The sequence below is a fragment of the Bos mutus genome, chromosome 11 (genome assembly GCF_027580195.1).
Source record: "Bos mutus isolate GX-2022 chromosome 11, NWIPB_WYAK_1.1, whole genome shotgun sequence".
NCBI classification, from domain to species: Eukaryota; Metazoa; Chordata; class Mammalia; order Artiodactyla; family Bovidae; genus Bos; species Bos mutus.
In genome coordinates, this window is record NC_091627.1 from 3556413 (window position 1) to 3579306 (window position 22894).

The 22894-nt window shown below is 58.9% G+C and overlaps 2 protein-coding genes across 5 annotated transcripts in view; one reads left to right on the plus strand and one right to left on the minus strand.

Annotated features, from left to right (window-relative positions):
- Nucleotides 1-12431, plus strand: part of CAMSAP1 (calmodulin regulated spectrin associated protein 1) — a 43200-nt gene extending 30769 nt beyond the window's left edge. For 2 of the 4 annotated variants that reach the window (XM_070378754.1, XM_070378756.1), the window contains 10 exons: nt 130-259; nt 667-758; nt 1481-1565; nt 2138-4487; nt 5403-5539; nt 5635-5843; nt 6067-6169; nt 7545-7663; nt 8125-8243; nt 10547-12431. In XM_070378754.1, the coding sequence (XP_070234855.1) occupies nt 130-259; nt 667-758; nt 1481-1565; nt 2138-4487; nt 5403-5539; nt 5635-5843; nt 6067-6169; nt 7545-7663; nt 8125-8243; nt 10547-10849 (3647 nt within the window). In that variant the 3' untranslated portion in view covers nt 10850-12431. The remainder of the gene's footprint in view (nt 1-129; nt 260-666; nt 759-1480; nt 1566-2137; nt 4488-5402; nt 5540-5634; nt 5844-6066; nt 6170-7544; nt 7664-8124; nt 8244-10546) is intronic. The other 2 variants (XM_070378755.1, XM_070378757.1) reach the window with 1 other exon arrangement.
- A 7899-nt stretch (nt 12432-20330) lies between these two features.
- The window catches only part of KCNT1 (potassium sodium-activated channel subfamily T member 1), a 50809-nt gene continuing 48245 nt past the window's right edge, over nt 20331-22894 (minus strand). Inside the window, 2 exon segments of the mRNA XM_070378758.1 lie at nt 20331-21282; nt 21416-21500. Coding sequence (XP_070234859.1) covers nt 21162-21282; nt 21416-21500 — 206 coding nt within the window. The 3' untranslated portion in view covers nt 20331-21161.

The following is a 22894-nucleotide window of genomic DNA, read 5'->3' on the forward strand; positions in this document are numbered from 1 at the left end:
AGTTTCATGTAAAAGTTTTGTTTTTAGTACTCATGAAAATGGATTTATTTTTCTTAAAGATTCTTCTCGCTAGTGTTGTCAGTAGCGGTAAATAACAAGACTACTATTCCTATAAAATTGTTTCTGCAGCTAAATCAGTGTCGCACCCCAAAAGCAGCCGGCCCCCAGTTCCCATCTCCAACGCCACCAAGCGCAGCTTCCTGGGCAGCCCCGCGGCGGCGAGCCCGGCCGACCTGCAGCTCGGGGAGCCCGAGCCCCCGTAAGTCCGCCCGCCTCCCACCCCCACCGTCTGCTGTTCCCCCTGGGGTCGCCTTTCCTTGGGGCGATGGGAAGCTGCGGGGAGTCAGCAGCGAGGACCTCCTCTGTGGGGGCCCCCTGCCCAGGTGAGCAGGGTGGCCTTAACACGAACTTGAATTTGCTGTGGAAACTTGAAGCCTGTTGTATGATAGGCCATGACCAGAGGTCAGTGTGTCTCTGAGCTGCAGTCTGGATGTTTATCCAAGTTTGAATTCTTGATGTTCTTGGTACATTTTGGGTTCATTTTTACAGTAATTAATTTTCCCAGGGAGTCTGAATCTTTTGCAGGTCGGTGTGATTCATGCTGGTCTGGTTTTGAACTTGAAGACCAGCAGCTGGTGATTTTTCTCTCCCATCCTCTCTGTTTAGGGGGAAGGGAGCCTCAGCTTTTAGCCCATCACACCCTTTACTGCCACTGAGACAGAAGCAGCAGAAGACGGTGCAGGGAGAGGACCCCCCAGGTGAGAAGCACCACCCCACCCCCGCCACCCCCGTCCCTCTCTGGAGGCCATTACATCGTAGTTCCAAAATGAACAGATTGGTCATGATGTGGCGATGTTGGTTACGAAGACTGGCGGCATGCTTTTTGCGTTTTATTCATGTACCTTACAATTTATAGTCTGTACAGTGGCCATATTAAACCTAGTGAATTCCATAAAGCATGGCAGTACATCGTGTCAAAAATTTACACTTTGACATTCACTGGTTCTTTTAATTGACATTGACATCACTTATTGATAAAGTGAAAGTGAAAGTCACTCAGTCGTGTCTAACACTTTGCAGCCCCATGGACTATACAGTCTATGGGATTCTCCACAGCAGAATACTGGAGTGGGTAGCCTTTCCCTTCTCCAGGGGATCTTCCCGACCCAGGAATCAAACCAGGGTCTCCCGCATTGCAGGCAGATTCTTTACCAGCTGAGCCACCAGGGAAGCCCATCATTTATTGATACTGCCATGTAATTGACATTCTCATGATTTCATGACTTGGACTGACTTACACATTACTTATTGTCGAAACTGTGGAAAATTGTATTGGGATTATTTGCTTCCCTAAGCAGTTTTGGTGTGCTGAGTTATGATGCATTTCCTTGAGAAGTGATTATTATATTGAAGAAATTTCAAGTGATATAAAACTGGTTACTTAACACTGAGCTCACTCACTGTTTTCTCCAAACCGCAGACCAGCGACACCGATCCAATTCCTTAACCCGAGCCGACAGTCAGCCCCGAGGAGCAGCCATAGCATGGACGGAAAAAAAAAACAGGTGACCTGTCCACGTTTCCAAATACGTTTCTGCTGGAAATGTTGGTTAGCCTAGCAGAGCAGTGCCCCAGATGTGGCCCAGGGACCCCAGAGTGCACCCACAGCAACGCTGCTGCCTTCAGCCTTCTGAGGCCCTGGGCGGTGTGGGGTCACAGTGGCTTGACTCAGTCGGGCCCGAGAATCCAGCCAGGGACGCAACTGAGGCCGCTCCTTACACTCTGCCCTGGCTTGTTTTAGAAAATACGGCCACAGCTCATGTAATGGATTTCTTATCAGAATTTTTTAATCGTTTTCAAAACGTCTCAGCTCAAATTCCTAGGGTGATACATAACGGACTCGTATTGACGAATCCGTGAAAGCTCGTTGGGATCCTCAGCATGGTTAAGGGGGCTGGGCCAGAGTGTCTGCGGATCGCTGAGCTGCAGGCCTCCGGGCTTTCCTTCGCCCAGGGGAGAGTCGTTTACGCGGCCTGTGTGTAAGAGGAGGACTCTCTCTCATGACTCGTGTTCTCGTCACTCACAAGCCTTTCGCGGAGACGTGACGTGTCCCGTGGCCTCTCTCCCCACGTTGCAGGCCTGTGTCTCAGCCGGCGCCCTTCGCCCTCCACCACACCGCGAGCTGTGACATGGACCCGGGCGGTGGCGACAGCGTCAGCCTGGCCCGCTCCATCAGCAAGGACAGCCTAGCCTCCAGCGTCGTCCACCTGACCCCGCAAAACCAGCCCCAGCCCGCAGCCCTCAGGACTGATGGGAGGAGCCTCCTGAGCAATGTTGACATTGAGGACGAAGACGAGGAGCTCCTGGCCATCGTGAGGACGGACGTGGCTCGCCAGGGCGGCGACCCTGGCCCGATGGCTGGTGCCAGGTCTCCCCACAGGCTAGCGGACGCCTTCGAGAGTAAGCCCGACAGCTTCTTCCTGGAGCCGTTGATGCCGGCCGTGCTCAGGCCAGCCAAGGAGAAGCAGGTGGTCACCAAGGAGGACGAGTGTGGAGAGGGGCGGCCCCGGGCCTTCACGTCCAGGAGGTCTGGCGATGGCCACCAGCCTCTGGGGCGGAAGAAGGCGCCCAGCAGTCACGTCGCTCGGGACTTGAACAGGACTTTCAGCCCCATCTCCTGTTCAGAGATGTCTGCAGGCTTCGAGGCCTTGCCCGCTGAGGTGGGGCCCCAGGTGGCGGGGGACACGCATGGCGGGTCTCTGGCCGGCAGCGGTTTTGACCCATCGTCTCAGGGACAGTCCGCCGACGGCTTCTTCCTTCACGTAGGCAGAGCTGACAAGGACGCGGAGGGCAGGCTCTACATGAGCTGTGCACGGAGCCCCGGCGCCCTTAGCCCGGACACCTGGGCCATCCTGCGGCAGGACTCTGACTCGGACGTTGCAGACCTGGACGAGGCCGAGCAGGACTTTGCCGGCGAGGAGCACCCCGCGGTGAGGGCCGGGTACGGCGGGGAGGAGGAGTCCGCGAAGCTGCAGGAGGACCTGAAGGTGAAGGAGCATGATGACAAAGACGACGCCAGCGGCCGCTCCAGCCCATGCCTGAGCACTGTCTCCCAGACCAGCAGCGCGTCCATGGCCAGCGGGAGCGCAAAGATGACCAGCTTTGCTGAGAGGAAGCTCCAGCGGCTCAACAGCTGTGAGACCAAGTCGAGTGCGAGCAGCTCCCAGAAGACCACGCCTGACGCGTCGGAGAGCTGCCCGGCCCCGCTGACCACGTGGAAGCAGAGGCGGGAGCAGAGCCCGAGCCGGCCAGGCGGGGACCACGCCAGCCTGCTGGCCTCCGAGCTGCTGCAGCTGCACATGCAGCTGGAGGAGAAGCGCAGGGCCATCGAGGCACAGAAGAAGAAGGTGGAGGCGCTGTCGGCACGGCAGCGGCTGCAGCTGGGCAAGGCGGCCTTCCTGCACGTGGTCAAGAAGGGCCGGGCAGACGCCACCCAGCAGCCGCTGAAAGCGGGGTCCCTCGCAGGGGAGCACGCCCAGCACAACGGGGACGACTTCCTCGGCAAGGAGGAGGGCCGGGGAGCACTGCTGGGGTCTCCGGACGTGGACGGGGAGGGCCTGGCTCTCGTCCAGCCGCATAAAGCCCGGGACCCCGCCAGCCTCCCCGAGCTGGAGCACGGCAAGGCGCTGTCGGCGGTGCTCCTGGAGGACACTGAGGGTGTGGACGTGGGCGAGTGTGACCTGTCCATCGAGAAGCTGAACGAGACCATCAGCACGCTGCAGCAAGCCATCCTCAGGATCTCCCAGCAGCAGGAGCAGCTGCTGCTCAAGTCCCCCACCCTGCCCTCACCCGGGCCCCGCAACGGCGCCCAGGACCCGAAGGCCAAGGCGGCCATCCACTTTGTCGAGCCGCTCTCTCCAACGGCCCTGACCAGTCACCGCAAGCCCCCCCGCCTCGGTCAGGGCCGGAATGCCCGGTCAGGGAGACCAGCTGAGCTGAAGGTGCCGAAGGAGCGACAGCAGGGTTCCTCTCGCAGCAAGACCCCCACCCCGGGCCTCGAGACCGCCCCACACTCGCGGTCCTTCCCGCCCCGGACGCCCCCCGAGCCAGGCTGGGACGGGCCCAGCGAGCCCGGGAGTGAGGCTTCAGAGAAGTGCGTCTTCGACAGCTACCGACTGCACGACGAGAGCAACCAGCGGATGCTCGTCCTCTCGTCCTCCCGAGACGCCAACGTCCTGTCCGAGCAGGGGGGCTTCAGGGAGGGGCTGGAAGGCAGCGCGAAGGAGGCGGGGCTCAGCACCCTGCCTGCGCCCGGGAAGGAGAACGTGCCGCTGGACGAGCCCCCGCGCAGCAAGGCCAGCCTCATCGAGGTGGACCTCTCCGACCTGAAGGCCCCCGACGAGGACGGGGAGACGGAAGGCCGGGACAGCTCCGTGGACCTCGGCAGCGAGGGGGACCAGAAGCCAGGGGTCGGCTTCTTCTTCAAGGTAAAGGCTGGCGGCATCCGCGTCCTGCGGTGGCCAGGCCATCACCCACCCTGGCCGTGCGGAGCCGCTGCTGCAGAGGCTGGGGGTAGAGGTGGGTGCGCGTGCGGCCTCCTGGCTGCAGGGTCTCCACAAGGACCCAGCTCTCCCAGGGCAGCTGGCCAGGCCCCCGGCAGAGCTTCTCCTCGGGCCCCGGAGCAGGAATTCTGTGTGGTCTTGACGTGTCACGAGGTGATTTTCTCGTGGTGGTTTTCTGACCACTTAAGAGTGAAAAGCACTCTTAGTTCAAAGGCTCCGCAGAGCAGGTGGTGTTTGGCCTCTGGGCTGAGCTTGGCTTCTCCTTGTTGCAGTCTGGGCAGGTGGAGAAGCTTCAGGAAACATCTTGGAGCTTTTTCTTCAGGAGGAGAGGGCAATGAGCCGTGAGACTCCTCTCTGTCTTGAGAGCCTCTCCTTCTGTCCTGGCCCTTGGGGGCGGCTGACACCGATGGAGCAATGAGGGCCGTCTTGTCAGGACACACAGGCCCCTGCTTGGCGTTCGTGTGCTTCAGTTGTAAACACACTTTAGCTCCTGTTGTGGAAACGAGTGTGTGGTTTTTCGGGCAGATAGAGTCAGCGTCGGCACACGGAATGCCTTTTGAACGGCGCTTGTTTCTCGTTTGCATTTTAGCACCTCTGAAGGGGGGCTCCTTCCTCTTCTAAAAAGGGTAAGGAAGCGTCTGGACTACATTTCCTCTTCTCAGGGCGTTAAGCACGGGGCCAGGGTTGATGGTGCCGGGGTTCCCGTGAGGGTTGGTCCCGGCCACTCATAGGTGACTGCAGACGTCGCGTCTGTACCTTTAGGGCAGGGCCAGGGCATGACCGTGCTGGGGGTCCCCCGAGGGTCCGTCCGGCCACTCATAGGTGACGTCTGCTTTGCAGGATGAGCAGAAGGCGGACGACGAGCTTGCCAAGAAGCGGGCAGCCTTCCTCCTGAAGCAGCAGCGCAAGGCCGAGGAGGCCCGCGTGCGGAGGCAGCAGCTGGAGGCAGAGGTCGAGCTCAAGAGAGATGAGGCACGGTAGGTGACCGAGGCGCCTGCCTGCCCGGTCTGTCATGCCCCCCGCCCCCCGATTCTGGGCGTGAGCAGGACGCCCTGGCCGGTCCTTTCTGCAGGCGTAAAGCAGAGGAAGACCGGATCCGCAAGGAGGAGGAGAAGGCGCGGCGGGAGCTGATCAAGCAGGAGTACCTGCGGCGGAAGCAGCAGCAGATCCTGGAGGAGCAGGGCCTGGGCAAACCCAAGACCAGGCCCAGGAAGCCGCGGCCCAAGTCCGTCCACCGGGAGGAGCCAGGCAACGACCTGGGACCTAAGAGCGCCTCCCCCCGTAAGCAGGGCCAGGGGAAGGGCCGGAGGTGGTGTGTGGGCCCTGCCCCTTCGCTCCCCGCCGCCCCTCCGGCTGTCAGCTCCCACTTCCCTTCTCCAAAGTTGGGGTCGAGCGCTGGCATCCTCCGGTGCTGAGAGGCGGCGGGCCCTTCCCACCCCCGTACAGACGGCTGGTGTGGGGGACGCGCGTCTCACGGAAGCGCGCCTCGTCTTGTCTTCGGCAGCTGATAACCTGAGCCGGGCCCAGTCGGGCTCCAGCCTGTCGTTGGCCTCCGCAGCGACCACAGAGCCCGAGAGCGTGCATTCGGGGGGCACGCCTTCGCAGCGGTGAGCAGGCGGGGTGCCGCGGGGGTGCTGTGCAGTGCGGGCGGCGGGCCGTCCGGCTGGCCCTGGGCAGCTCAGAGCCGCGGCAGTGCCGTCTCGGGAGCTAATCCCTGTGGCCCAGGCTCGCCCACTGCTGAGATGGTTTTGTGTTTGGCTTTCTCTGCCTCCCTGTTGTCCCGGCTCTGGACGCGTTTGTGTTTCTAGCCTTTTGAGAGTAGTAAGTTGACGACACCCTCTTTGTCCTTAAACACTTGAGAGCGTGTGTCTCTGAGCAGGGGCGTTGCCTCTCGTCACCGCAATCATAGACCAGCACTGCCATTGGGTCCGCAGTCCAGCTCGCCGTGGCCGTCCCCAGTGTCCTTCCGTGAGCCCAGGACCACGTGGGGCACGGTCTCGCTGAGTGCTCGTGCTCGTTCCCTGGAACGGGCGCTCACCTCCTTGCGTCTCCCCGGGGCTGGACGCTCTGCCCAGGACAGGCCAGTTGCTTTGTGGCCTGGCCCTCGGCAGGTTTCCCCCGATCCAGTCCAGCCTGTGCGTTTCTGGCAGCAGCACCGTGGAGAGGGGTCTGTGCGTTTCCCAGGGCAGCCTGTCGTGGTGTCACCTTGATGTGGGCTAAGGTGCTGTTTCCGTGGGCACTGGCTTTTCCCTTTGTGATTAAGGAGTGAATCAGGAGGAGGTGGTGTTGGGGAGCCTGTCGATGGCACTGACTGCCCACAGGCCTCAGCAGCCCCCGCGGGTCTCTGTCCACGCTGCCTCCACACTGGGGTTGGCCTCCTGGCAGGCGGGTCCCCGCTGTCCTGCCTTGCCGCACCTCTGGGGGCTTCTTGACGCCTCCTGTGGACCCTGGACTCCGGTTAGAACTTTGCTCAGACGGTCAGTTACCGGGACTGAATTCAGGCTTTTCCCACACCTGCCTCCTGGCACGTGTGTCCCCCTCAGTGGAGGTGGCCCAAGGGCCATGGCTGAGGCCGTAGGGGAGCAGAGAGGCCTGAGACCCCACTGGGCTTGGACTCCGCCCACCAGGCCCCGTCTTCCCCTGGTCCGTCCCTCGTCTGGGGGCAGCAGCAATGTCCGGGCCCTGGTCACCTGGTTCTCACACCAGCAGGACAGGCGCTGCCCTCCCACTCCGCGGTGCCACCTGAGGGTGGCCCTCCCCGCCCAGGCCCCTTGGTGCCCCGGGCTGGGTTCTGTCCATGATGCCGTGTTTTGCTGGGGCAGACTGGCCATACTCCCCGCTGCTCCCGCGGCCGAGAGCCTTTCCTATGCTGGCGGTGCAGCCCGGCCCGTTTCGGGGTGGGGTCCCACCAGCCGGCACCAGTCGCGGGCGAGAAGAGGTGTGCCTGCCACCCTCCCATCCCTGCCCCGTCCCCCTCCCCAGCAGAGTCGAGTCCCTGGAAGCCTTGCCCGTGCTGAGCCGCAACCCCAGCAGGAGCACCGACAGAGACTGGGAGACTGCCTCCGCCGCGTCCTCACTCGCCTCCGTGGCCGAGTACACAGGTGACGGCCGTGTGCTCAGGGGGCACGCCCAGCCACGCCCTGCGGGGAGGGCACGGCGTGGGGAGGGAGGGCGCGGCGTGGGGAGGGCGGGCGCGACGCCGGAGTAGCAGCCTCTGCCCCTGCACCGCTAGTGGCTCACTGTGTGTCCTGGGCCCGTAGGAGCCCCGCGCTGCTCAGGGTGTAAAGTCCCGCTTCTGTGTTTTCTGTGTATCAAAGAAACTGAAATTAGAAAGGGAGTAAGTTATTAATTACTTTAACCTTTTCCTTAGTTTATTTAAAATCTGTAACTTAGAATTCTCTCATAGATTTGAACTGGCTGTTACTCCGCGTTTTCAGAAAATTATGAACACTCCTAGTTTAGCCTGTCTGCTGCTTGGTTTTATGATTGTGGCCTTTTGTGTGTGTGTGCACATGCTGCGCCACAGATACTCACTTTGCACATCTTGGCCTGCTTCTCACAGGTCCCAAGCTGTTTAAGGAGCCCAGCAGCAAATCCAACAAACCAATCATTCACAACGCTATATCCCATTGCTGTCTCGCAGGAAAAGTGAACGAACCTCACAAAAATTCAATATTAGAGGCAAGTATCAAAGTTTCACACCTAAGTTTTCATGTAGAGGAAGGGTATTTGTGAATGAAGGTTTTCCCTAGAGGGGAGAACCCTGATGGCTGACAGAAGAGGCCTCTGTCTCACGCGTGTGATCAGGTGTGGGCACACAGTCCCGTCTGCTCATGCCGCTCGGCGTGCCCTGGCCCTCACTTTCAGCATGCTCCACGAAAGAGCAGACCTCGGACCAGCAGGACAGAGGCTGCACTGGTCGGGCGGGGTCTGGGGTACAGCCCTGAGGGAAGGGGAGGCGGGTGGAGCTCCTCACAGGGAAGCCAGCTGGCTTGGCCTGCTGTCGAGGAGGGGGCTGTCCTCGAGTGTCATAGACAGTGTTGGGGTGGAGACAGGGCGCCCCAGCTCTGCACTGGGGCCGCTGGAGAAATGGCAGTCTGAGGTAAACTGCTGGTTGTCTGTGTCCTCTTCATGGTTCCTGCCCGGGGCTGCAGGCCTCAGTCACTGTTCATGGTGAGTGGCGGTGGCCTCAGCAGGCGGAGAGTCTGGACGGAGGGTTCGGGTTAGGACTGGGTGCGTGCCTGTAGCCTCACGGGGGCTCCTCTCTGCCCTGGGTCACCAGCTCCTCAGCTGCCGGCGGGTCCGAGGCGGCCGTGTAGTGGCACCCACGGGACGTGCTGCCAGCTTGGCTCAGACGTCACAGCGTGCAGACAGCCACAGGCCGGCCGGAGGGCGGCCCGGCTCCCAGAAGCCTGTCCACAAAAGCGGTTGGACTGATTCTGACTGTGGCTGTGGTCAGACGGTGATGAATGGCCTGGAAGGAGCGGAGGGGCAGCCTGGGGCTCCAGGGCAGCTGTGGCAGGCTGCTCAGCCAGCGGGCCTCACTGGAAGGGGTCGTTGAGCAGAGGCCTGGAGTCGGGAGGGGTGCCGTGCAGGTTTGGGGGCTCCCCAGGCTCCAGGTGGGACTGATCCCCCAGTTTGGCTGGAACCAGGGAGCTCGGGGTCAGAGGTCAAGGGGTCGCTACCGTAGGGCCTCTGTGGGGAGTGGCCGTGTGGGCTGCCAGCCTGGGACAGGCGCGTGAGGGTGGGGGCACGGCGGGAGGGCCTGGAGCTGCTCCGCCTCCGGTTTGGCTCGTGTTCAGACAGTTTTTACGTTGCTGAAATCGCTGAGATTTTGCCTTTTACTCTTAATTTTATAAATATGTGAATTTATTTAAAATAACAGGAAGCCCATTAGATACTGAGAAGAATAGTATCTATTTGTGAAAATCAGTTTTCTATAAACACAAATAGTGGGAGGAGGGGCACTGTTTTGCGTCACAGGGATCTTCTTAGCCCCTGGCTTCCCCACCTCCACACGCAGTCTCACAGACCGCGGGTCCTGTGGCCACTGGACGGCTCCAGTGAACAGGGCGGCGGGGGGGCCAGATGAGGTCTGAGAGGGACGAGGAGGCGTCCTCACGGTGAGCGGAGACTCTCGGAGGGTGCGGCACCCCAGACCAGGCTTAGAGAACTGCAGGGCAGGAAGCTAAGCATTCTCAAGTGTGAGGGGCATTGGGCAACATGTTTTTGCGGTAACGACGTTCTGAGGTTGAGAGCCTGGTGCGGCAGACGCTGTAACAAGGAGCGGCCGTCAGCCCTGCTCCAGGTCCTTTCTGTGACGGCGCTGGCGAGGGATGCTTCTCCCAGTGTGAAGCCCCCTGTAGCGGCGTCAGGGCTGCAGTCAGGGCCAGGACCGCCCCCCAGAGGGACCCTGGACCGGGGCCGCTCCCCTGCCCCCGGCTCTGTGGTCCCCTCAGCGTTCGCCAACCCCCGGTGGTGTCACTTGGAGGGGCTCATCCCGAGGCGGCCCTTGGGCGGCGTCTCTCACTGGCAGGATGTCGTCACGCCCATCCGAGGGGCAGTGCCTGTGGTGCTTCACTCCTTCCTGCGCCTGAAGAGCGTCCCGTTTCCGTGCAGACCACGGCTTGTCCATCTGTCTGCTGAGGGGCGTCCGGGTGGCGTCAGCCATTGATCGTTGTGAATAATGCGGCTGGAGACGTCTGCACGAGTTTTCCCTGGATGCGTGTTTTAATTTCTCTGGAGCGCATCCCTGAGAAAAGAGCTGCTGAGTCCCGTGGTGACTCGGTGTTCCAGCTTCCGAACACCTGCCTGACTCGTTTCCACGGCGGCTGTGCCCTACCCTCTGGCAGTGGGGAACAGGGCCCGTTTCCTCACGCCCGCTCCGGCTCTGGTCTAGCCTGGTGGGTGAGCAGGCGGTGGGCGCGGGGTCTGACAGCAGGGGCTCACACTCCGTGTCTCCCCGCTTCATGCCCCGCCCGCAGGAGCTGGAGAAGTGTGATGCCAACCACTACATCATCCTGTTCCGGGACGCCGGCTGCCAGTTCCGGGCTCTCTACTGCTACTATCCCGACACCGAGGAGATCTGCAAACTGACGGGCACCGGGCCCAAGAGCATCGCCAAGAAGATGATCGACAAGCTGTACAAGTACAGCTCAGACCGGAAGCAGTTCAGCCTCATCCCGGCCAAGACCATGTCGGTCAGTGTGGACGCGCTCACCATCCACAACCACCTGTGGCAGCCCAAGCGGCCCTCGGCGCCAAAGAAGACACAGACTCGCAAATGACCCCGGCGTGGCAAAGTCTGCGGACGCGCCGGCTGGGTGGATATTTATTACTTTCTTCCTTTTGGGTACGAAGTATGCAGAATCACAGACCTTTTTCAAAGAGGCTTCTAGACAACAAGAGAAAACCCCTCCCTGAGCCCCCGGCACCAGGACGGGGGTGGAGCCGGGGCCTGATCGCTCCCAGCGGTCGCCCCGGCCCTGCTGCTCGGAGGCTCCCGGCCGGGGTGTGTCCCAGAGCTGCCGGCAGTGGGGTCCTTTTACTTGAAGTTCTCCTTCAGTGTAAATTAAAGTGATCTCCTTTGCTTCCTTGCTTCCCACCTCACCCCTTTTTGCACATGACCTGACCCCCCGCTCTTGTGGCTGGCTGTGATCTCGCGGGATCACAGGACTGAGACTTGGTCTCGGGTCAGGGTGTTTGAATGTCTGTAGGAAAGGAGTTCATGGTGGGGAGTTGTTTTCATTTGAGAATTGTATAATATTTATTGATTGTGTCTACTGCCAACGTTTATATCCAATTCTAAGATTTCTGGGAAAAAAAACAAAATTCTTGTTTCTTGCTGCTCAGAAAAAGTTTACTGAAAATAGCAGTTCCCTAAAAGCACTGAAATCTGCGGTCTGTCTTCTGCTAGAATAACGTTTACAAGTGCGGCGGGTTCGCCCGCCACGCAGTCACGAGGGAGGCACGGTACTCTGCTGGCGTCCGCCCGGCTGGAGGCAGGCGAGCCGTGCCAACACAGCCCTCGCCCGGTACGTTGGGGGTCGCGCGCCCATGATTGTTCACTTTAATAAAGACAGATTTTTTGGTAAAGTAGAATATTTTTTACTCTGAGCATGTTTCTCTTAAAAAGGTGATGATGCACTTAAGCTGACAGTTCTTTCTAGTGTTTTTATCACGTCCTCACTCGTCCCGTCCCAATTCTGGCTTCCGGAAGAGCTTCGGGCCCGCCGGGGAGCTTGCGGTTCTCCGTGTCGACAGAGCGTTTGGTCGCGTTGCCTATTCAAACAGAAAGTGGTCGTTGGCAGCTGTTTGGGAACCACAAGTCCACGGGACGCTCCGGTCCCCCCCACCTCCCCTCCGATGGTGGGCCTGGTGCTCCTGCCGGCCCCCGGTGCTTCTCGGGACCAGACCTTCCGGCGCGGCCTGCACACACGCTGCCTGTGCGACTGACCCGCTGACCCGACCGCCGGGACATTCTGGAGTCACTTATTTAGTTTTGCACATTTTTTTTTTCTTGGGAGTGTTACTTGAATTTATCTCAAAACTGCAGAAAGAAAAAAAAAAAACTGAAGCTCAACGGAGAGAAAAAGTTAAAACATGCAAACTGGTCATTTCCAACGCAAAGGGGAGTGACCGTGTCCATGAGGACGGAGGGGACGCGGTGGCCTCGCCCTGCCTGTTGGGTCGTCTGTACATAGGTAGGCCTGTGCGGTTTCTCCAGTGCTGAGTGTTGAAACAGTCCTGAGTGAACTCCTGTGACATGCCGTTCACACGTGTGCTTTACTTCTCACTGTATGTTTGATAATTATATTATTATATTTATTTTAAGAAAGCACTAAAATGTAATAAAGTAATTAACTAATTTGCTTTCTATGGCCACGTTTGTGTGAGGTTGTCGTGGCTGGTTCTGTGGGTCACGGTCCCCACTCCGCACTGCGGAGAAGCTTCCAGTGGTTTCTGGCTAACTGCCCTCTTATCAAGAGAAGACGCCCTTCCAGCCTCTTCCTTGACGAGGCCAGAACCCGTGACGTTCTGAGCTCATTCACATTCACTCCTGCTGGAGTCAGAGGAGGTGGAAGGTTTTCAGGGAAGACCGAGAGGTGCTTCCGGCCCCCAGGCCAGATGTCCCAGGCCTGTTGAACCTCTGGGCAAACTCTGGGTCTTCCGACATGGTCAGTCGGCTGTGGGGCATCGTGGGGGTTGTTCCCATGCTGGGCACCCTTTGCCAAGCTCAGCAAGGACCCGCGGCACTACGGCCCCTGGGTGCTCAGCTGGGCCAGCGCTCAGGACGTGGGGCCGGATGTGCCCCTTGGGCCCCCTGCACGTCGCCTCGAGGGTCAGGCATGTTCCCAAGGCGGGGATTTTCGCGTCTCAGCTGTGGCGGTGAAGTCGCTGCCTCTGTCCCGGGACTGGGTCACGCCCTGCAGACCTTCTGCCCTCCGGGCAGCTGCGTGTTTGTCTTGCTTTCACTGCGGAGGGCCGGGCATCCCTTTCTTGCCCTGCAGAATTCCAGCCCACCACCTGTCCACCCGAGTGAGGAAGTTCGAGTGAGTCCTTGGCTGTGACCTGGGATCCCCACAGCCCAGGTGAAACGGGTGAGCCGCTTACTTTATCAATAAATGTGCAGGGGCGTTAATGTGTCTGTACACATGCTTGCACACGCCAGAGGAAGGCTGTCTTCCCATGTGTCCTCTGACTGCATGTCACCGCAGAGCCGTGTCTGATTGGGCTGTTTGGGTTCAAACTCTGTTCTCTGCTCTGGCACATAGAAAAGTAGCATAATTCCAAATTTACATCCGTGTTACACGTTTTCTTTTTTTGGTGGTGTCTTTTATTTGTTATTTTTGGCTGCACAGCTTGAGGGATCCTAGTTCCCCGACCAGGGATTGAATCCGAGCCCCTGGCAGGGGAAGCACAGAGTCCCAGCCCCCGGACCGCCAGGGAAGTCCCTAGGTTGTACATCTGTTCCTTAAAACTGTAGGTGTTACTTGGTGGGGGAAAAGTTATCTGAAATAAAGTCTCCTGTTAAGGTGAACTCGGATAACCTTTCGTAATTGATGCCGACCTACTTGGTGAAAGGCAGGTTGGCTTCTGAGAAGTGGGTGTGGGCGGCCTCGAAGCAGCTCTTCTCCCAGTTGGTGGCCTTAGTTTCTGGCGGAGGGGCGGATGGGCTGGGCTGCCGCGTCAGGGTCACGGCCAAGTCCAGCATGGGTGGGGGGCAGAGCGCCTCGTGGTGGCATCTCGCCAGGCCGGGTCTCAGGTCGGGGCTGTCCCAGGCCGCATCACACGGGCCTGGCGTTGCCAGCAGAGTCGTGCGGCTCTGTCTCTCTTTCGGGGTCTCCGTGGCAAGGCCCGAGCTGTGGATCCCATTGAGGTCTTGGGGTGTGAGGTCTCAGGGGCGGAACTTGCCCTGGGAAGAAGCTTGGCTCCTGGCTCCCTCCCCGCTTCCTGTGCTCAGCCAGCAGAGGGATCTGTGTGTTCTCTCTTCTTTAGAAAGAGCAAGTTACCGTTTTCCAAGTTACTTCCTAAATAGCGAGGAAAAGCCACTTTGGCAGGAATGAATGATAAAGTGTAGCATACCATGCAGTCTGATCTCCACGTCCTCACTCCCAGATGTAACTTGTGAGAGGTGGTTTCAGGGGAGCCCTTCTTGGCCGTGAGAGCTTGGGGTTGCTCCTTGTACAGGGAAATAGCAGCAGCACAGAACTCGACTCTCCCCTGAAAGTGAAGTCTAGACTGGTGGTGTCACGAAGCTCGGAAGCTCACACACTTGGAAGCTCACGTCTGGTGAGTGGGAACTCCAAGTGCCTTCACCGTGGGTCTCAGCTGCATTCAGCCAGGCTGCATGCTGCCTGGGGTTGGGGCTGCTGAGACGTACTGTCGGGCACTTATCTGTACGCATGTTCCGCATCTACAGCTTGAAACGCTCTGTGATGTGCCTGGTTAAATTGACAAGCATGCCGCTGCAGGGACCGAGCTTTGAAACGGGGACTCGCGTGCCCCAGACGCCGCCTGTTCTTGGCTCATCCCGGTCGGGGGCCTGTGGTGGAATCTTGTGAGCATCCGGGAGGCGTCAGCAGCAGTGCCAGGCAGGCTGAAGCATCAGGCTCTTTTTTCCTCAATTCTCAACTTTTTTTCTTACATTGTGCATTTTTCTTTTCAGCTGACAGTTCATTTCTTTTTTAATCTATTTAAAAAAATTTTAATTACAGGATAATTATTTTACAATGTTGTGATGATTTCTGCCAGACATCAATGTGAACCAGCCATACCTTCCTTTTTGGTTTTTTCATACATCCCTTTTTATTTTATTTCGCTCTGGCTATGTGGAGTGTGGGATCCCAGCTCCCCGGCCAGGGATCAAACTCCCTTGCAAGGGAAGAGTGGAGTCCTAACCACTAGACCACCAGGGAAGTCCCAGCACTTGAATTTAAAGTGTTTTTTTTCAACCATTTGTCTCCAGTTGAACTGATAAATCTCTCTAGTCTCTTATTTTGTAAGAAACGATTTTTTTTTTTTTTGCCTTTTTTTATTCCAGGTGTTAAATTTTCATTGTGTGCAGTACAGTCCTTGTTCTTTTTTTTCTTTTAATTGAAGTAGAACATACCTACAGAAAAGTAACGAATTGCATGCACAGAACTTGATATAAAGTTTGAGTGTTTATTCTTATTTTAAAATGAGTGGTCCTCAGCACTTGCCACTAAAGTCATCCCTAAAGGTTTTGCTTCTCCATTACATTGGTGTCTGGTCCAGTTTTATTAGTAGGAGTTGGTCAGCTGAAGCATGAGACGATGGAAGGGCAGAGCGGCTGTTTGCGGGGTGGGAAGTACGTCCTTATTTCCGTGTCTTTCTTCACACTGCTGTTCAGCTTGTGGGTGCTGAGATGCCTCTTCCAGGGGGTGGTCGGTGCACCGGTGGGGCATTCCCCCTGGGGCGGGTTCCACAAGTTTGCAGCATTAGGCGTCACTGGCCTCAGAGCTTAGGGCAGCTCTGCTGCTGAGGGAGAGTGTGTGCCAGGCGTCCCCTGGGCGCCCTGTCCTGGAGCCTCTAGACCGCTGACTAGAAGGACCCACGCTCGCTGGTCTAAGGCGTCCGGAAGTCTAAGACACACCACTGTTGTGTGCCGCCAAGAGAAGCCCTGCCGTGTAGACTGTGTCACGTCGTCACCTGGGAGACACCCTGGTCTCAGGCTCAGGTGTGTCCGGGGGAGGAGGCTTGGGCTGGGGTCCATGCAAGGACACCTGTAGACTGATGAATAAAACTAGATTTCTTTGCATCAAAACCTGGCCAGAGGCCCAGGAGCATAAGATTACGGTCCAGTTCCTGCTGCCGAGCATAATGTGTACAAACACTGGGATAAAAAGTCAAGGGGAACCCAGATGAAGACATCATGCTCGACAGCATCTAAGCAGGAATAAACGTTCATCATGAGAGAACGTATCCGCGTGATTCACGTGGAGAGCCGAAGAGGAAAACCAGGGGTAGAAACAAGTTGATCACACTCAGCGTGTATTATTCAGGATGAAAGTGCTACAGTTAGAATTCTCATACTCTGATAATACTCAGCAGGGATTTCCAGCAGACCCCTCCTTAACAGTGAAGCTCTGGAAGTGTCCCCCGTTAGGTCAGGGTGGAGCCCAGGTCGCCGGAGGCCAGAGTCCATAGCCAAGGTTCTCCCGGATATCTGAGTTGTCATAATAAGGCATCGGGATTAAAGGCAGGAAAAGAAGCGCCCTGAAGGTCTTTATTAGCTGAGAGGTGAAGGCCCTCCTAGAAAAGCGGAGGACAGGTGGCGAGCGTTGGCACCACCAGCATGCAAGCCAGAGCGTTGCCGTACCAGCAGGTGCGTCAGGCAAAGGCGGTCACGGGAAGTTGGTCACTTAGAGTGTCCCCACAGGTGTGACAGCCAGAGGTTCAGTCTCCAGCTGAGTAGATGGACCGCCACCACAGGCAAAGTCCCCAGAGGCCTTTCTAGGGGGCCTCAGCTGCTGATTCAGGGCTGGGCACTGGGGACCCAAGACCAGGAGCCCTGAACACGGCGCCTGCTGTCACCCTGTCTCCTGGGCTCGGATGGACTTCAAGGCCCCGGCAGGTGAGCAGGCCCACGGACGCCCCAGGGGTAATGCCCCACCGGGCATTCTCCAGGCCAGAACACTGGAGTGGGTAGCCGTTCTCTTCTCCAGGGGATCTTCCCAACCCAGGAATCGGACTGGGGTCTCCTGCATTGCAGGTGACTGCTAAGTCGCTTCAGTCGTGTCTGACTCTGTGCGACCCCACAGACGGCAGCCCACCAGGCTCTGCCGTCCCTGGGATTCTCCAGGCAGGAACACTGGAGTGGGTTGCCATTTCCTTCTCCAACGCGTGAAAAGTGAAAGTGAAGTCGCTCAGTCATTCCTGACTCTTAGCGACCCCATGGACTGCAGCCTACCAGGCTCCTCCATCCATGGGATTTTCCAGGCAAGAGTACTGGAGTGGGGTGCCATTGCCTTCTCCAAGATTCTTTACCAACTGAGCTATCAGGGACAAACCTAGACAGCATATCAAAAAGCAGAGACATCACTTTTCCTGACAAAGGTCCATCTAGTCAAAGCTATGGTTTTTCCTGTAGTCATGTATGGATGTGAGAGTTGGACCATAAAGAAGGCTGAGTGCTGAAGAATTAATGCTTTTGAGTTGTTGTGCTGCAGAAGACTCTTGAGAGTCCCTTGGACTACAAGGAGATCCAACCAGTCCATCCTAAAGGAAATCAACCCTGAATATTCATTGGAAGGACTGATGCTGAAGCTCCAATACTTTGGCCACCTGATGCAAAGAGCCTACTCACTGGAAAAGACCCTGATGCAGGGAAGGGGAGCAAGAGAAGGGGGCGACAGAGGATGAGATGGTTGGATGGCATCACCGACTCAATGGACATGAGTTTGAGCGAGCTCCTGGAGACAGTGCAGGACAGGGAGGCCTGGCGTGCTGCGGTCCATGGGGTCGCAAACGGAACAACAACCGCGTGGCAATGAAACCCGGAACCCTAACCCCTGGGCCCCCAGGGAACTCCCTGGCTTTTTGTGTTTTTGACTGTTACTCTTGGTATTTGGAATATAACCCCTGCTCTTGGTGATTTTAATTGCTGTTTTCCTGGGTAGAGATGAATGCAGCACATTTCCATGTCCTTGTTGGTCATCTTGTTTTTCTTTTGTGAAATGTCTCTTCAAGTGTTCTGCTTCTTTCCCCTTAAAAGATATATTCTGTATATTAGTTATCTTCTGCCTCCAGAGCTTCTGCACTCTCTTGATGGAGCTGTGATGAGCAGAGGTTCTAGACTTCTTTGGCTCCCTGTCCATCGCAGCCCCTCTTGCTGAGGACCCAGGCTTAGCACCAGCTCTTTGGGGAGGCCCTGGGGAGGGTTCCCCTGGGAAGACCCCCAACCCACCCTGTGCAGCAGGATAGCTGGGAACCAGCCACAGGGGTTGCCTCAGCACCAAGGGGGCCGATGGGCTCCCCGTGACCCCTCCATCCAGACTCCTGGAGCTGTTGGGCTGGAGAGGGGCTATGGATGCTGAGAGCGAGTCTGCAGTCCCTGCCTGGCATCCCGGGGGCTGTGGCCTGGGTCCCTGGGACAGTTGGGGCAGCAGGAAGGCTCTCTGGGTGAGCTGTTCTCCCCTGCAGAGCCCTGGAGAGACCCTGGAGATAATGGGGGTCCCAGCCAGAGAAGGGATCTGCGGGGGCTGGGTGGTCTCCTGGAGGTGCCCAGGGCTGGAATGGAGGTCCACTGTGAACCCATGTGGTCATCTAGAACTTGGGAGGCTGGAGTTGGAGCAGTCCTGGGTAAAGATTTTTACTTACTTTCTCTGGGCATCCCTGAGTCCTCTGAGACCACCCTGCTTGGCACTCAAGCTTCCACGGACTTCACCGGGCCTGAACGTGGCCCTGGTCAGCTGGCTGCCCTGGAGAACTCCTCCCCTGGAGGCCCCAACCAAGCCTCTCAAGCCCCAGGGGGGCAAGGCTGGCAGTAGGGCAGTGGGCTGAGGTCCCGGACGGCATGCCCGTGTGCCCCTAGCCCAGCCAGCATGCCTGTCTGGCACCGGGGACACAGCCCTGCCCAAGATACGGGAAGCCATAGCTCACCAATCTCACAAGAAAATGCTGCGATTCCTGAGACGCCCACCCGACAGGGGGCTCAGCTGCCAAGGATCCTGACCTGAACTTGAGCCCCCAGAGGGAGAGGCACCTTTGAGACTGTTGGTCTGGCCTGGGGTGAAGACGAGGTGCGAATGTCATGGGGGTGCCCGCTTTGTGGTCGTGTGGACTCTTGCCCGGCAGCCGAGCTCGTGTCCACGATGGGTGGGCCAGCGTCCTCCCGAGGCTGGGCCTCTGAGGGGCTGGGGGTGGGTGGTCTCTGCCCTGCTCCTGACTGTGCTGTGCACACCTTGTCCCTTTTTCTGCCCGCTCTGCTTTTAATAAGCACTTGATACGATTCCATCTCCTTTCATCTCCCAGCTACTGAACGCACTTCTCTCTCAGATTCTGGGTGGTTGCCTTGAGTCAGTTCACACCTGCTCCACGTCCATCCCTAAATGCTCAGCTCTGGGGGGAGGCGGACGGGCACCTCAGGGCCGGCGTTCCCAGGCCACGTCACGTCACGAGCCACAACAGCCCGCTTGTCGCCGGTGTCATGGTCGTGACCAGCTTTCTACAGGAATTAAAAAAATCAGAGGTGTCTCTCTCATTTTATATGTCTGAAAACCTGTCAAAACATTGAGAAATGTCTTCTGCTTGCCGGGTCAGGATGCCTGGATCCAGTCTCAGGCCTTTGCTGAAGCCTCTGCATGTGGCAATGGGTGTGAGAGTGCGTCTGGGTAGGAGCGTGTCTGGCCCAGAGGAGACCCCATTCCTCACCGCCCATCCTTGCACCCACACTCAAGCAGACACCTCCAGAGATCCCAGTCGGATGCTGTCTTCCCAGTGGGGGACTGAGGGGCTGCAACCCCACCTGGATGGAGACCCTGCTCCAGAAGCCAAGAAAGTCCCCTCATTCTCCACTCCTGCAGGGGCCTCCTCCTCTCGGGGAGCTAGCACGTGGGTGCCAGGAGAGGTGGCGGGTGTGGAAGGGAACAGTCACTGGCAGGACCCTGGGAGCCACTGACACCCCGCTGGGACAGGCCCTGACCCCAGAGGCCACCCGAACCCACATCAACAGCCTGTCACCCCATCGAGGGCCCCTGAGTTTCCCCTCCTCAATCAGACACCCTTCCTGACCCCCCACAGCCCACACTGTCCCAGCAGCTCCCCCCACCCCAGGCGTGGAGACCCTCTCTAGGTGAGAGGGTCCTGGGCAGCCAGTGGGGGGTGAGCTGGACATGCGGCCTTGACTGGAGAAGGGGAGAGTGGCCCTGAGTTATGTCGCTCCCTGGGGGCAGGCCATTCCAGCACCTGTCTGGCCTGGAGCCACACCCCCCTGGGGGCTGGGTTGGTCCTTTCCCTGCCAGACTCTTGGGGGTACTCTGTAAGAGCAAGAGCCCCCAGCTGAGAACCAACAGGGGTGTCTTTGTGCTGGGGAAGCGCACAGACCTGTCCCGGGGCTCGGCCCGGAACCCCTGCCTCCAGCTGACTTGCTTCCTGCTTTTAGGGAGGACCCGGGCCAGCCTCATTTCCTTGGGTTGGGGGCTTTCCTGTGGGGTCCCAGGGGTTGTTCCTAACCCTTGGGCGGCTGGGGCAGACCCAGGCCCAGAGCATGCAACCACGGAGAGAATGCCTCACGAGGGGACCTCCTGTCTGCAGAGTGCATCCATTTAATGGAAGTTTCCAGCACTGAGCGTGCAAACCTGTCAGCAAGTCACAAAGGAACCGAGGTAATGCCCAGAGTCCCTCCGTGATAAGAAGTCCCCGTCCTGGAGGCATGGGCCGGCAGCAGCCCAGCGGCTGTGTTGTGCTTCAGATTTCTTGTTTAAAAGGGTGTCAGATGGTGCGGCTGCAAAAGTTCAGCGTAAAAATACAGGAAAAGGCAGTCGTCCGAGTCTCTTCCACAAAGTCATGGGCCGCGGGATCCCCAGTGCGCAGCCGGGCCCCACCCTGACGCTTCTCCAGAGCCCATACTGCTGCAGGCAGGGGCTTGGCCAAGCTGAAAACCCTCCTGCTTTCCATTTCCTTCTCAAATGAGCGCACAGGGGACCCAGGTGAGAAGGGCGGCCCCCCCACCCTGTGGCTTGGCCAAGAGCCACAGGCTAGACTGGTCCAGGGCTGAGGAAACATGGCAAGTTTGGGCTGCAGCATCCCTCTCCTATCACGGTGTGAGCCCCCGGCCCGAGCACCTGTCTGATCCACCCCAGCCTCACCCCGTGGTCCAGCCCGGCTCCTCTCCCTCTGCCGTGGCCAGATTCGGTCACGAGTTGCGGTGCGTTTGTGCAAAGGATCAGGGTTGTATAGATTCATAAAAACAGGTTAAAAAGTCTTCCTGCCAGCGTCTGGCGGTGCCCAGGGCAGCCCGAGCCTTCACCCAGCTAAGGTCCGCTCCCTCTTGACAGTCCCAGGAGCATCTCGGGGTTGGGCACTGGGCAGGGCCCCGCGCACACGCATCATGGGCTTGCGGACTCTGCAAGGTGATCAGAGCTGTGTCTCGTCCCGAGTCTCAGGGTTGCAGGAGGCCAGCTTGTTGCTGCAGCTGCTCTTCCGGCTCTGGGAGCTGCTGGCCACGTGGGCCAAGGGGTCGGAGCGGATGAGATATCTGTGGGAAGGGTGGAGGGTGCTGGCCTCACGCTTTGCCCCGGAGGCCAGGCTGGACGCCCATGTGGGTGCGCAGTGCCAGTCCATGTGGTGAAGGGCAGGTGTCTACACTTGCCTGGGGATGCGGTACTTACACAATGTCGTTGGGCTCCAGCCGCGTGTCGGGCGGGGGGTTAATGAGCACATAGGAGAGGGTGTTCTGGTGGTCATTCATCTCGTCTGCGGAGGAGACAGGGCCCGGCGGGCGGTCACCCCTCAGCCCCTGCCCACCTCTGCTCCGCCGGGCCCCGAGGAGCTGGCAGCTCCAGTCAGCTGCAGAATCCTCCTGGCTGTGGGGCCGTCCTGCCCGAGCCCTGTCCTGGGGAACCCAGCCTGGCCGATCCTCCCTGATCCACGTGGGCCTCAGCCCAGCACTGCACCGGCAGGGAGCAGCCACCACCCCTGCCCGTCCCCGTAGCTTGTTGAGTCACCAGCATCTTAGGAGGTGGTGACCCTGAATGTGGAGCACACTTGTGCACACCTCCACGTGTGCACACACCAGCACACAACGACACACCTACACACACACCCAACCCAGGCTCATTCACCCCCCTCCCAGCACCCCTGCCCCATACAGGCCACCCCCAATCCCCTCCTCAGCTGTCAACCTTGGACTTGCCCTCTGTTTCCCAAAACCTGTCCGGCAGCATCAGCCCAGAGTCCGACCGGCTCACCCTGCCGGAGGTCCCCTCTGGCACGCGCAGGGCCAGGCCACTGCCCACCACGGGTACAGCCAGCCCAGCGTCCGGCTCTCGGGGTGGCCCAAGGATGCGACCCACAGGGGTGTGAACTGGTTCTAGAGAAACCCTGGCCACCACATAGATGTCTCTTTGGCCAACTATGGGGTCGGGCTGGCCACTGTCCAGCAGTGACCCTGCGCTCAGTGAGTGGCAGGAGGTGGATGGCTCGTGGCCTCAGTTTACACATCTGGCGATGCCTAAAGGCACCTCCTGACCCAGGACTGGGCACTGGGGGGGACAGCCCTGGTGCGGGGCTGGGTAGGGCCCTGGGTGACCTCTGCCCCAGCCCCTCCCGTCCTGGGAGGGCTCCCTGGCCATGGGGGTCAGGGACTCAGGGAAGGTGGGACAGCTGCTAGCGGGTCAGCAAGGGGTGCTGCGGCTGACTTCCCTGAACTGGTGAGCTCAGGGCCGAATCTGACTCTGGATTCGGGACCCCCCCATGGCAGCAGGTGGAGTCCGGCATGCTTCAGGGGACAGCTGGGGGTGGGGGTGCAGACCAAACGGGGGTCGGGGCTTACAGATATCACCTGCTCCAGGCTTGTGTCCCCACCCAGCAAGTGGATGGCCTGACCCCCACCCCTCCCACCGCACGGGGTCCCTGGCGGGCTTGGCTCATGGAGGCGGCGCATGTCCAGGGAGGGCAGCAAAGAGCGGGGCTGGGGCAGCGGAGGTGCGGGCGGGAGCGGAGGCTTTGGTGGACCCTGTACCCCTGAGCACAGCCCAGAACAAGGAAAACGGAGAGGCTGACAAGGGACGGGGTCGCCTGTCCATCTCACTCAGGGGCGGGGCTGCAGAGGGTGGGCGTGGCCCCTGCCTCACCGGCCCCTCCCCACC